This window comes from Boleophthalmus pectinirostris, unplaced genomic scaffold (assembly GCF_026225935.1).
Source record: "Boleophthalmus pectinirostris isolate CB_2022bp ecotype Guang Dong unplaced genomic scaffold, ASM2622593v1 HiC_scaffold_22, whole genome shotgun sequence".
Taxonomy (NCBI): Eukaryota; Metazoa; Chordata; class Actinopteri; order Gobiiformes; family Gobiidae; genus Boleophthalmus; species Boleophthalmus pectinirostris.
In genome coordinates this window covers 41,920,529-41,933,028 of record NW_026571190.1, presented here as the reverse complement: position 1 = coordinate 41,933,028, position 12,500 = coordinate 41,920,529, and the positions used below count along the sequence as shown (strand labels likewise).

Sequence of the window (12,500 nt, the reverse complement as noted above, 5' to 3'; positions counted from 1 at the left end):
CCGAGAACTGAGCCGGACCTCAGACCGAGAACTGAGCCGGACCGCAGACCGAGAACTGAGCCGGACCTCAGACCGAGACCTGAACCTGACTGAGAACTGAGCCGGACTGAGGACCGAGACCTGAGCTGGACCTCATACCGAGACCTGAGCCGGACCGCAGACCGAGACCTGAGCCGGACCTCAGACCGAGACCTGAGCCGGACCTCAGACCGAGAACTGAACCGGACCGAGAACTGAGCCGGACTGAGGACCGAGACCTGAGCTGGACCTCAGACCGAGACCTGAGCCGGACCACAGACCGAGACCTGAGCCGGACCTCAGACCGAGACCTGAACCTGACTGAGAACTGAGCCGGACTGAGGACCGAGACCTGAGCTGGACCTCATACCGAGACCTGAGCCGGACCTCAGACCGAGACCTGAGCCGGACCTCAGACCGAGACCTGAGCCGGACCTCAGACCGAGAACTGAGCCGGACCGAACTGAGCCGGACTGACCTGGACGAGACCTGAGCGGACCGCAGACCGAGACCTGAGCCGGACCGCAGACCGAGACCTGAGCCGGACCTCAGACCGAGAACTGAACTGGACCGAGAACTGAGCCGGACTGAGGACCGAGACCTGAGCCGGACCTCAGACCGAGAACTGAGCCGGACCCGAGACCTGAGACCGGACCTCAGACCGAGACGACTGGACCTCAGACCGAGAACTGAGCCGGACCTCAGACCGAGACCTGAGCCGGACCGCAGACCGAGAACTGAGCCGGACCTCAGACCGAGACTGAGCCGGACCTCAGACCGAGAACTGAGCCGGACCTCAGACCGAGAACTGAGCCGGACCTCAGACCGTAAAGACGAGGACTGAGGGAGTGTGACCCACCGCGCTCGGCTCCAGTCAAATGAAGCTCATTGAATTTGGAGCTGAGTATCCGACTGTGAGGATCAAAGTATCCGAGTATCAGAGCAACTAGTGACGCAACGATCCAGTTTTCCCAAGATTCAGTCAATTTCACGACACACGGCTCACAATATCGATTCGATTTTGATACGTTTGAAGACACGAAAAAGAAAAATCTAAAAAGTGTGAGAAAACCTGCACCTCGAAACAGAGACATGTCGTAATGCAGGTGCCCACAGCAACAAGGTGAACATTTAGGCTGCGTTCAGATGCACCTGAAGTGACCCAAATCTGATTTTTTGTCTCTATGTTCCTGTATCTGATCTTTTAATGACGTCTGAACCACACAGATCTGACTTTTTCAAACATGACCCAGGACACTTGGATCTGTGCTCCTGAAACTGATCCATATCTGATCTTTAACATGTGACTTGAGTGTGAACAGTCAGGTCACATTCATCCACCTACACGTCATCAACAAGACACAAACGTCACTATTCTGCACTGAAGTAGAGAAAACTGTTCATGATCCATGTGACTGAAGTGAAGCACATCTCCACTCACCACAAAACACCACCACCAAAAACCTGGTCCTTCTCCTTCTCAATCTCCTCCTTAAAACAAGTCAGTTGTTCATGTTGTGGCTCCGGTACGAGAGGAACTTTAAAATCTCCAGGTGCTCGATGCTGCGTCCATGTTTGTTCAACTTGTGTAAACACAGAGACGCTCGCTGCGGTTGACGTCGTCGTGTCTCCAGTGTCACATGTGGGACACTTTTGGACCGTTTAATGTTCACACTGGAGTCACACACAAGTCACATTTAACTGGAAATGTGAACGACCTCGAAAAAACATCGGATTTCACAAAAAAATCGGAATTGAGCGTTAAACCTGCAGTCTGAACGTAGCCCTAAGTGTCTGGTGTGGTCCAGGTCAGGAGATCTTTCCTGGAGGGTACTCACGGCGAGGCCCAGCTCCGTCTCCAGCTCCTGGTTCACGTGGAACTGCAGCCACTCCTTCTCCTTCAGCGGGTGGCTCCTCTCGTAGGCGCCGGGCAGCTTCAGCACCAGAGAGTTTCTCAGGGGCCCTGTGAGGAACCAGGAGGAGCTCAGGAGGGTCCGGTGCGAAACCATCTGACGACCTCTGGCTCCGCTCCCGTCCGCTCCTGCGTTACTCACCGTTTTTGTCGGTCAGGTTCTTCACCCGGACGTCCATGACGGTCAGAGGAGCTGCCTGTGGAACAATGAGTCTTTTTATTCTGGTTATGTTCGTGGTGGAAGTGTGAGGCGAGTGGTAGAAGCTCTCACCATCAGGATCCCGTTGGTGAAGTACTCCTGAGGTTTGTCTTTACTGCAACAAGGAAACAATGCGTTTTTACTACAAGTGGGACATTAATTAATTAATTACAAAGAAAATAATGCAGTATAAATATTAAATTATATTAATAATATTAAATTTATCGCAGTTTGTCACAACGCGGAACGTTTGCGCGCTCTGTCCGTGCTAATATCGACATCACGAAATCTTCGGGTTTTTCTTCGCTGCGTCTCTGGATACTCGACGCGAAAAGTTCAGCATTTTCAACTTCTTGACGCTGACGCCTTGGACGTGCGTCTAGAGCGTCGACGCCAAAACGCTCAAGACTCGCCGCAAAAACGCAGGACGCTCTAGTCACGCGTCCAGAGACTTTATATAGAAACTGGACGCTTTGACGCTCTGGTCTGAACGGCCCTTTACAGCAGAAAACAAGCTTCGAAAGTTTGCGAACTCCATAAATGCAAAAGTGAATCAGATGTGTGTGACTCAAACCGTTCAAACTGTTTCTCTTCCCAACGGAACTGAAAAATAGTGGAAGGTGAAGGTGATGGGCAGGATTGATCCACAGGAAGAACCGGACACAGGAAGCGTCCAGTTTCTATGTAAAGTCGATGTGGACGCGCGACTAGAGCGTCCTGCGTTTTTGTGGCGCGTCTTCGGCGTCAGCGCGGCTCGAATCTGGCGTCAACGCAGCGCGTCTTGAGCGTTTTGGCATCAACGCTCTAGACGCGCATCCAAGGCGTCAGCGTCAAGAAGTTGAAAATGCTGAACTTTTCGCGTCGAGTATCCAGAGACGCAGCGACGTTATTATCACGAAGAAAAACCCGAGAAACAGAGCGAGAGCCACAAGCATGAGCGAAGAATAAATACACCACAATCACCGAGGACTAAACCAGAACTGATCCAGTGTGGAGTATAAATATAAACACGCCCCAGTTGTCGACCCGATCTCCTCCGCTGAAGTTTTATGTCATAAAAACTCTAAAGTCTCTCAGTCTGGTCTGACATTGTTTCAGGAAAAGATCTGGACCGGGTTCTTGTTTCCAGGGCAACGGACGCGCATCAAGTATTTTTCTCCCGTTTGTCCGCGGCGTCAAAGACGCGAGCGTTGGGGGCGTCTGAACTCAAATGCAAAGGCGTCCGAACAGAAACGTCAAGGCGTTTTTTGACGCTTTGGTGTGAACGGCCCTTAAGAAATCATCCTGAGTTTACAGAGAACATTTTGTATGTGGAGCGACGACAAAACAAAATCCTGTTTGTTAATGGAGAGGAGCAGAAGACAAACAGACTGAGCTGCACTTTCTTGTTCTTGTGGTTTTACAGAAACATCACGTCTTGGTCTCTTTGCAGTGGAAGGTGTTTCTTGGTGAACAGTTGGAGACTTTCACTTTGGCGTTGACTTTTTAAATTCGTAACCGAGGTTGAGCGAGGAATCGGGATTTTGTTTTGTCGTCGCTCCACATACAAAATGTTCTCTGTAAACTCGGGATGATTTAGTCAGACAAATGTTTCCTTTTTGGATCAATCCTGCCCATCACCTTCACCTTTGACTATTTTTCAATTCCGTTGGGAAGAGAAACAGTTTGAACGGAGGTTTGAGTCACACACTTCTGATTCAGTTTTGCATTTATGAAGTTCACAAACACATTTCTCAAGCCATTTTCTGCTGTTAGGATCCAACAACCACACAACAGGAGGGTTTCAGTCACGTGATCACGATGACGCGCGAATTTCAGGTGGAGGGCAGGAAGTGAAGACAAACACTACAAACAAACGCGGCTCTGGAGAACACAGATATGGAGAAGAGTTCTTATTGTCAGGATTTAGAGCCAAAGGCAAAAGAGAGGCAAAAGTACGAGCAGTTAGTCGACAAATATATCGGGCGTGACCCTGATCTTATTGAAAATGAGAGAATTTTCAACCGAAGTAAAAGATTTGCCGACAATCGAGGCAGAGGAGATCATGAACTATTTAGCTCTTCAGACGTCGTTCTACACCAGACAACAGATGAAGGCAAAGTACAAAAGTCTGGAGGTATAGAACTTTTTTTGTCAGTGGATGGATCCTCAACCTCGGTGCAAAACGCCTAAATGATGATGATGGTTTGGTCTTGGCCGGGGTGAGTGTTTCTCTTATTTTATGTGTATAGACGTTACGGGAAAAACTGCAGTGTATCGGCAGTGACCGATTTATCTGAACTATTTAATGTCAACAATCGTTGTTCGCCGTTAGTCATTAATGATTCGTTTATGTTTAGGTAAACCACAAAAAACTATTTATCTTTGTAACAAACCTTTGACGACGTGTTCACCGCAGACACGAGCATTAGTGAATTCTGCTCCTCGAAACAGGTTTGTAATCCACTTTTTATGGCGTTGTTCTGTCGGCTTTTCCCATTTCTCACCTTTGTGGACGACAATATTCGGTTCTCTAAAAAAAAAAGGCTTTTCCTTCTCTCGGTTAGAACGATTGGCACAGCCGTAAACTACACAACACGTCGGCATTTTCCTCCAGTCGGTTCACTTCCTGCCCTCCGTCTGATTTTGCGCGCTGACAAACGTCGTCCTGTGACGTCACGTGAAACCCAGATATTACGACGTCCAAATCCCAGAGCTAAAATATGACAATATCAGAACCAGAAACAAAAGTGAAATGGTTCAAAAGACTTGAAAAGATCGACTTTGACAATAGACACGTCCCACTGGGAAAACAAACATGGAGATTTGACGATCATTTTTTCTGAGGATCTTTCTCAGAATGGATTGTGCGATGACCGGAAGTCGGAAATTCAGGATGTGTGTGTTGAGATTAATTAATTACAAAGCCTGTAATTAATCAGATTAATTTCTTTAATCAAGTCCACTCCTAGTTTTTACAACTTGTACGAGAAAAGATATTCTGTGAAATTCGTTTTTAAAAATCTTTCTCCCATCTTCAAAACCCTGCCTGGAGAGCTTTTAATGTCACCCTTCCGTGTTTGAGTAATCTAGCGATCTCTCCCAGGCCCTAATCAAACCCTCCTTACGGTTCGCTGTAAGAGTCTGTACGAGGCTCCGCCCACACGCCGACGTCCCCCACGTGACCTAAAAACACAAAACTGTACACAGAGACTCTTTCAAATTAGCTGGAGAATTCCAAAAGTCGAGCGGGGCTGGAGCTGCGAGGCGACGGGACGAGCGATCGGGGGGACGGAACAGCGCCACCTGATGACATCACGCAGTGGCCTCACCTGTTCCGCAGCTCGAAGTCCATCTCCAGCACCTCGTCGGTCTGTCACACAAACACAACCACAGAGCGTTCAAATGTTTCAGAAGTATTCCACATTGTGTGAGGAAAAACGGGTCTCTCTGTGTGTGTAGTGTGTGTGTATGCGGTGTGTGTATGTGTGTGTGTGTGTGGTCTCGGGTCTGTGTGTGTACGGTTCTGTGTGTGTGTGTACTCTGTGTGTGTACGGGTCTGTGTGTGTGGGTCTGTGCGTGTGTGTGTGTACGGGTCTCTGTGTGTGTGTGTGTGTACAGGTCTATGCGTGTGTACAAATCTCTGTGTGTGTGTGTATGGCTGTGTGTGTGTGTCTGTGTGTGTACAGGCCTGTGCATGTGTACAGATCTATGTGTGTGTGTATGGGTCTCTGTGTGTGTGTACAGGTCTAGTGTGTCTGGGTACGGGTCTCTGTGTATGTGTATGGATCTGTGTGTGTGTAGAGGTCTGAGTGTGTGTACGAGTCTCTCTGTGTGTACAGGTCTGTGTGTGTGTATGGATCTCTCTGTGTGTGTGTATGGGTCTGTGTGTGTGTAGAGGTCTGAGTGTGTGTACGAGTCTCTCTGTGTGTACAGGTCTGTGTGTGTGTATGGGTCTGTGTGTGTGTGTGTACAGGTCTGTGTGTGTGTGTACGGGTCTATGTGTGTGTGTGTGTACGGATCTGTGTGTGTGTGTGTACGGGTCTCTGTGTGTGTGTATGGGTCTGTGTGTGTGTGTGTACGGTCTATGTGTATGGGTCTGTGTGTGTGTGTACGGGTCTGTGTGTGTGTACGGTCTGTGTGTGTGTACGGGTCTGTGTGTGTGTGTGTACGGGTCGTGTGTGTGTGTGTGTACGGGTCTGTGTGTGTGTGTACGGGTCTGTGTGTGTGTGTACGTGTGTCGTGTGTGTGTGTGTGTGTGTACGGGTCTCTGTGTGTTGTGTGTGTGTGTACAGGTCTGTGTGTGTGTACGGGTCTGTGTGTGTGTAAGGGTCTGTGTGTGTGTGTATGGGTCTGTGTGTGTGTACGGGTCTGTGTGTGTGTGTACGGGTCTGTGTGTGTGTGTGTACGGGTCTCTGTGTGTGTACGGTCTGTGTGTGTGTACGTGTGTGTGTGTTACGGGTCTGTGTGTGTGTAAGGGTCTGTGTGTGTGTGTACGGGTCTGTGTGTGTACAGGTCTGTGTGTGTGTGTGTACGGGTCTGTGTGTGTGTGTACGGGTCTGTGTGTGTGTGTACGGGTCTGTGTGTGTGTACGGGTCTGTGTGTGTGTATGGGTCTGTGTGTGACTTGGGTGAACTGGCCTAAAATAAAAACGATTTCCGAGTTTTCCATGTAAAACTAAATTCAGAATTATTATTTCCACTTAAACTCGAAGGAGAATATTTAAATTCTGAAATTTTTTCATTCAGAATAATTAATTTAGAATAAAAAAATCATCATGTGAACGTGTCCACTGAGGAGAGACTTTTTCAATAGAAGTTGATTTGAGCCAGAGCTTCTGGGCCCTGTTCACATCCTGGAGTCTGGGGCTGAGGAGTGGGCGGGGCTCTGGGGCTGGGAGTGGGCGGGGCTCTCTGGGGCTGAGGAGTGGGCGGGGCTCTGGGGCTGAGGAGTGGGCGGGGTTCTGGGGCTGAGGAGTGGGCGGGGCTCTGGGCTGAGAGTGGGCGGGGCTGAGGAGTGGGCGGGACTCTGGGGCAGGGGAGTGGGCGGGGCTGGGGCTGGGGCTGAGGAGTGGGCGGGGCTCTGGGGCTGAGGAGTGGGCGGGGCTCTGGGGCAGGGGAGTGGCGGGGCTCTGGGGCTGAGGAGTGGGCGGGGTTCTGGGGAGGGGAGTGGGCGGGGCTCTGGGCTGAGGAGTGGGCGGGTTCTGGGCTGAGGGAGTGGGCGGGCTCTGGGGCTGAGGAGTGGGCGGGGCTCTGGGGCAGGGGAGTGGGCGGGGCTCTGGGGCAGGGGGAGACATTCCGACCTCTGACCTCTGGGCCCAGGCTGAAGGATCTGTGGAGCGGCGAGTCCAGCTCCAGAGTCTCCAGGTCCAACAGGACGCTGGACATCAGGTCATCTGCAGACACCAGGTCCTCATCAAACAGACGGATCTCCAGAACGTTCTGCAGGAACAAGAGAGAACTGAACCAGGACTGAACCAGGACTGAACCAGGACTGAACCAGGACTGAACCAGGACTGAACCAGGACTAAACCAGGACTGAATCAGGACTGAACCAGGACTCTGGACTGGTCTGTGGTCCGGTCTCTGGTCTGGTCTGGTCTAGTCTCTGGTCTGGTTTCTGGTCTCTGGTCCGGTCTGTGGTCTGGTCTCTGGTCTGTGGTCTGGTCTGGTCTGGTCTCTGGTCTGGTCTCTGGTCTGTGGTCCGGTCTCTGGTCTGGTCTGGTCTCTGGTCTGTGGTCTGGTCTGGTCTCTGGTCTGGTCTGGTCTGGTCTGGTCTGGTCTGGTCTGGTCTGGTCTCTGGTCTGGTCTGGTCTCTGGTCTGGTCTCTGGTCTCTGGTCTGGTCTGGTCTGGTCTGGTCTCTGGTCTGTGGTCCGGTCTCTGGTCTGGTCTGGTCTCTGGTCTGTGGTCCTGGTCTCTGGTCTGGACTCACTTTGGTCTGGTCTGGGACTCTGAACCTGAACTTCTCGTTCCACTCTGGGTTGTTGTTGTTGTTGATGGTTCTGGTTCTTCTCGTCGCCGCCGTCGCCGTCGGCAACGTCAGGGTCACGTACAGATCCGACTGGGACACTGAAGACCCAGAGACCGGACTCAAGACCCGGAACTGAACCAGGACTGAACCAGGACTGAACCAGGACTGAACCAGGACTGAACCAGGACTAAAGCAAGGAACAAACACTGGAGAACTGGTGTCTGGTGTCTGGTCTAGTCTGGTCTTGAGTCTGGTGTTTGATCTGATCTCTGGTCCTGTCAGGTGCCCTCCCCATGTGTGTCAGGTGCCCTCCCCATGTGTGTCAGGTGCCCTCCCCCAGGTGCCCCCCCCGTGCAGGTGTCATGTGTGTCAGGTGCCTCAGGTGTCCACCGTGTGTGTCAGGTGCCCTCCCCTGTGTCTGTCATGTGTGTGTCAGGTGCCCTCCCCGTGTGTGTGTGCCCCTTTCATGTGTGTCAGGTGCCCTCCCATGTGTGTGTGTCAGGTGCCCCGTGTGTGTCAGGTGCCCCCGTGTGTGTCAGGTGCCCTCCCGTGTGTGTCAGGTGCCCTCCCCGTGTGTGTCAGGTGCCCCCCCCATGTGTGTTAGGTGCCCTCTTCATGTGTGTCAGGTGCCCCCCCCGTGTGTGTCAGGTGCCCTTTCATGTGTGTCAGGTGCCCTCCCCGTGTGTGTCAGGTGCCCTCTTTCGTGTGTGTCAGGTGCCCTCCCCGTGTGTGTCAGGTGCCCTCCCCATGTGTGTCAGGTGCCCTCCTCGTGTGTGTCAGGTGCCCTCCTCGTGTGTGTCAGGTGCCCTCCCCGTGTGTTTCAGGTGTCGTCTTCGTGTGTGTCAGGTCCCCTCTTTGTGTGTCAGGTCCCCTCCCCGTGTGTGTCAGGTCCCCTCTTCGTGTGTGTCAGCTCCCCTCTTCGTGTGTGTCAGGTGCCCTCTTCGTGTGTGTCAGGTGCCCTCTTCGTGTGTGTCAGGTCCCTCTCGTGTGTCGTGTGTGTCAGTCCCCTCTTCGTGTGTGTCAGTTCGTGTGTGTCAGGTCCCCCTTCGTGTGGTGTCAGGTCCCCTCTTCGTGTGTGTCAGGTCCCCTCTTTGTGTGTCAGGTGCCCTCTTCGTGTGTGTCAGGTCCCCTCTTCGTGTGTGTCAGGTGCCCTCTTCGTGTGTGTCAGGTCCCCTCTTTGTGTGTCAGGTGCCCTCTTCGTGTGTGTCAGGTGCCCTCTTCGTGTGTGTCAGTGCCCTCTTGTGTGTGTCAGGTCCCCTCTTCGTGTGTGTCAGGTCCCCTCTTCGTGTGTGTCAGGTCCCCTCTTCGTGTGTGTCAGGTCCCCTCTTCGTGTGTGTCAGGTGCCCTCTTCGTGTGTGTCAGGTCCCCTCTTCGTGTGTGTCAGGTCCCCTCTTCGTGTGTGTCAGTCCCCTCTTCGTGTGTGTCAGGTCCCCTCTTCGTGTGTGTCAGGTCCCCTCTTCGTTGTGTGTCAGGTGCCCTCTTCGTGTGTGTCAGGTCCCCTCTTCGTGTGTGTGTCAGGTGCCCTCTTCGTGTGTGTCAGGTCCCCTCTTCGTGTGTGTCAGGTCCCCTCTTTGTGTGTCAAGTCCCCTCTTCGTGTGTGTCAGAGTTTCTCACAAAAGTCCATTTTCCTCGTGGTTTTCGCTCTGAGCACCGTGACGTCCAGAGTCCAGAACGTGACAGTCTGGACCTGCAAAACAAACAGGACTGAACCAGGACTAGACCAGGACTAGACCAGGACTAGACCAGGACTAGACCAGGAAAAAAAAAAACAGGTCTTTTTTAAACATTTGGAACTTGTCTTTCCTCAAACAAACTCAAACTCCACCACCAGAACAAACAACCTCACCGGAACTAAACCAGGACTAAACTAGGACTAAACCAGGACTAAACCAGGACTGAACCAGGACTGAACCAGGTTTAACAATTCCACACTACTTTCTATATTTTAATTTAATTTTTTTTTTTTTAAGTTTTCTTTAACTTTTAAACTTTTTTTTTTCTACAAACTTCCACTTAAAGCTGCACTGTGTAACTTTTTGGTTTGCCGCTTGTTTCCATGGAGATGTCAGTTCTCTGCCCGGAATGTTCCGCAGTGTGACTTTACATTGATTCAATCGCAGGTGTTTTTTTTTTTTTTTTGTCTCAAAAACACCTGGAAAAACAAACATTCTCCACAGATCTGACCCGTAACGAACACCTGCACGGACCCTTCTGCAGAAAAGTTACACAGTGCGAAAATCGAAAACAAAAAGATCCCTAAATTTTCATTCTCATTACTGTTTATTTGTACGAAGATAAACGATAAACTTTGTGCCTTTTTATTACTATTGTTAGCTTGTACGACCATAAACGAAAACCAAAAAATCCTTAAATTTTTCATTCTCATTACTGTTCATTTTGTACGATCATAAACAATAAACTTTTTTGTCTTCTTCAGTAATATTATTAGTTTGCACGACCGTAAACAAAAACGGAAAAAATCCTTACATTTTTCATTCTCATTGTTGTTTATTTTATAAACGATAAACTTTGTGTCTAGATTAACATTATTATTAGTTTGTACGACGACAAACAGAAATATGTTTCTGCATGTGTGTATATGTTGTTATGTACATGTGTGTAAACATTTATATCAAGTATATTTACTGAATATTTATGATGTGTGTATGTATGTGTGTATGTACATATGTGTGTACAGGTGTGTACTTGCACATGTATGTATATGTGGATATGTTTTTGTATATATGTGTGGGTATATATTTTTTTTGCAAATGACAGGTAAACACTCCCAAATATGTTCATGAACATATCACTATTTTTGTTATTGTTTTTGAATTTTGTTGTACCTGATTCAAACAAAGAAATGAAATGAAATGAATGAAATGCAGCTTTAACTGATGGAAAACTGTAATTAATATGAATAAATATGAATAACAATGAATAAATATGAATAAATATGAATAAATATGAATAAATATGAATAAATATGAAGAAATACCCGTGACGCATCAGGACACAGTTTCCTCTTGAACCTGCAAAAAACAACAACAACAAAAAAAAATACAACAACAATTTGGTTTTATATTTAGAAATCTCCAAAAGACAAAGTTCTTACCAGGAGAAAAGATCAAGATCCATGTTGCTGAAAGAGTTAAACATCTGGAATAAAAATGGGTCGAAACCTGGACTAAACCCGGACTAAAACTAGACTAAACCCGGACTAAAACTAGACTAAACCCGGACTAAAACTAGACTAAACCTGGACTAAACCCGGACTAAAACTAGACTAACCCGGACTAAAACTAGACTAAACCCGGACTAAAACTAGACTAAACCCGGACTAAACCTGGTCTAAGCCTGGACCTAACCTGGACTAAAACTTGGCTAAAATTTGACTAAACATGGACTAAAACTTGACTAAAACTAGACTAAACTTGGACTAAACTTGGACTAAACTTGGACTAAACCTGGACTAAACCTGGTCTAAACCTGGTCTAAACCTGGTGTGGTCTGAAACTCTTAAATAAACTCTGAGGAGGATGTGTCAACAGGAGTGAACGCCCCAAATTTAAACCACTGGTAAATGTCACGCTCAGATTAGTCCCGCCTCTCCACGGGCAGGTCCCGGGTTTGAGCCTCTCCACAGGTCCGGGTTTGAGTCCCGCTCTCCACGGCAGGTCCCGGGTTTGAGTCCCGGGTTTGAGTCCCGGCTCTCCACGGGCAGGTCCCGGGTTTGAGTCCCGCCTCTCCACGGGCAGGTCCCGGGTTTGAGTCCCGCTCTCCACGGGCAGGTCCCGGGTTTGAGTCCCGCCTCTCCACGGGCAGGTCCCGGGTTTGAGTCCGTCCTCTCTCACGGCAGTCCCGGGTTTGAGTCCCGCCTCTCCACGGGGGTTTGAGTCCCGCCTCTCCACGGGCAGGTCCCTGGGTTTAGGTTTGAGTCCCGGCTCTCCACGGGCAGGTCCCGGGTTTGAGTCCCGCCTCTCCACGGGCAGGTCCAGGTTTGAGTCCCGCCTCTCCACGGCAGGTCCAGGTTTGAGTCCCGCCTCTCCACGGGCAGGTCCAGGTTTGGTCTCCACGGGCAGGTCCAGGTTTGAGTCCGCCTCTCCACGGGCAGGTCCCGGGTTTGAGTCCCGCCTCTCCACGGGCAGGTCCAGGTTTGAGTCCCGCCTCTCCACGGGCAGGTCCCGGGTTTGAGTCCGCCCTCCACCAGGTCCAGGTTTGGTCCCGCCTCTCCACGGCAGGTCCCGGTTTGAGTCCCGCCTCTCCACGGGCAGGTCCTGGGCAGGTCCCGGGTTGAGTCCCGCCTCTCCACGGGCAGGTCCAGGTTTGAGTCCCGCCTCTCCACGGGCAGGTCCAGGTTTGAGTCCCGCCTCTCCACGGGCAGGTCCCGGGTTTAGGTTTGAGTCCCGCCTCTCCACGGG

At 50.4% G+C, this 12,500-nt stretch overlaps 1 protein-coding gene across 1 annotated transcript in view; it reads right to left on the bottom strand.

The window, feature by feature from the left end:
• The window catches only part of LOC129410411 (cytosolic phospholipase A2 zeta-like), a 16,219-nt gene extending 10,756 nt beyond the window's left edge, over positions 1 to 5,463 (bottom strand). Inside the window, exons 1-5 of the mRNA XM_055158522.1 lie at positions 5,441 to 5,463; positions 5,237 to 5,308; positions 2,202 to 2,244; positions 2,073 to 2,127; positions 1,786 to 1,981 (exon numbers count right to left, since the gene is read on the bottom strand). Coding sequence (XP_055014497.1) covers positions 1,786 to 1,981; positions 2,073 to 2,127; positions 2,202 to 2,244; positions 5,237 to 5,308; positions 5,441 to 5,463 — 389 coding nt within the window. The remainder of the gene's footprint in view (positions 1 to 1,785; positions 1,982 to 2,072; positions 2,128 to 2,201; positions 2,245 to 5,236; positions 5,309 to 5,440) is intronic.
• Between the last annotated feature and the right edge of the window lie 7,037 nt (positions 5,464 to 12,500).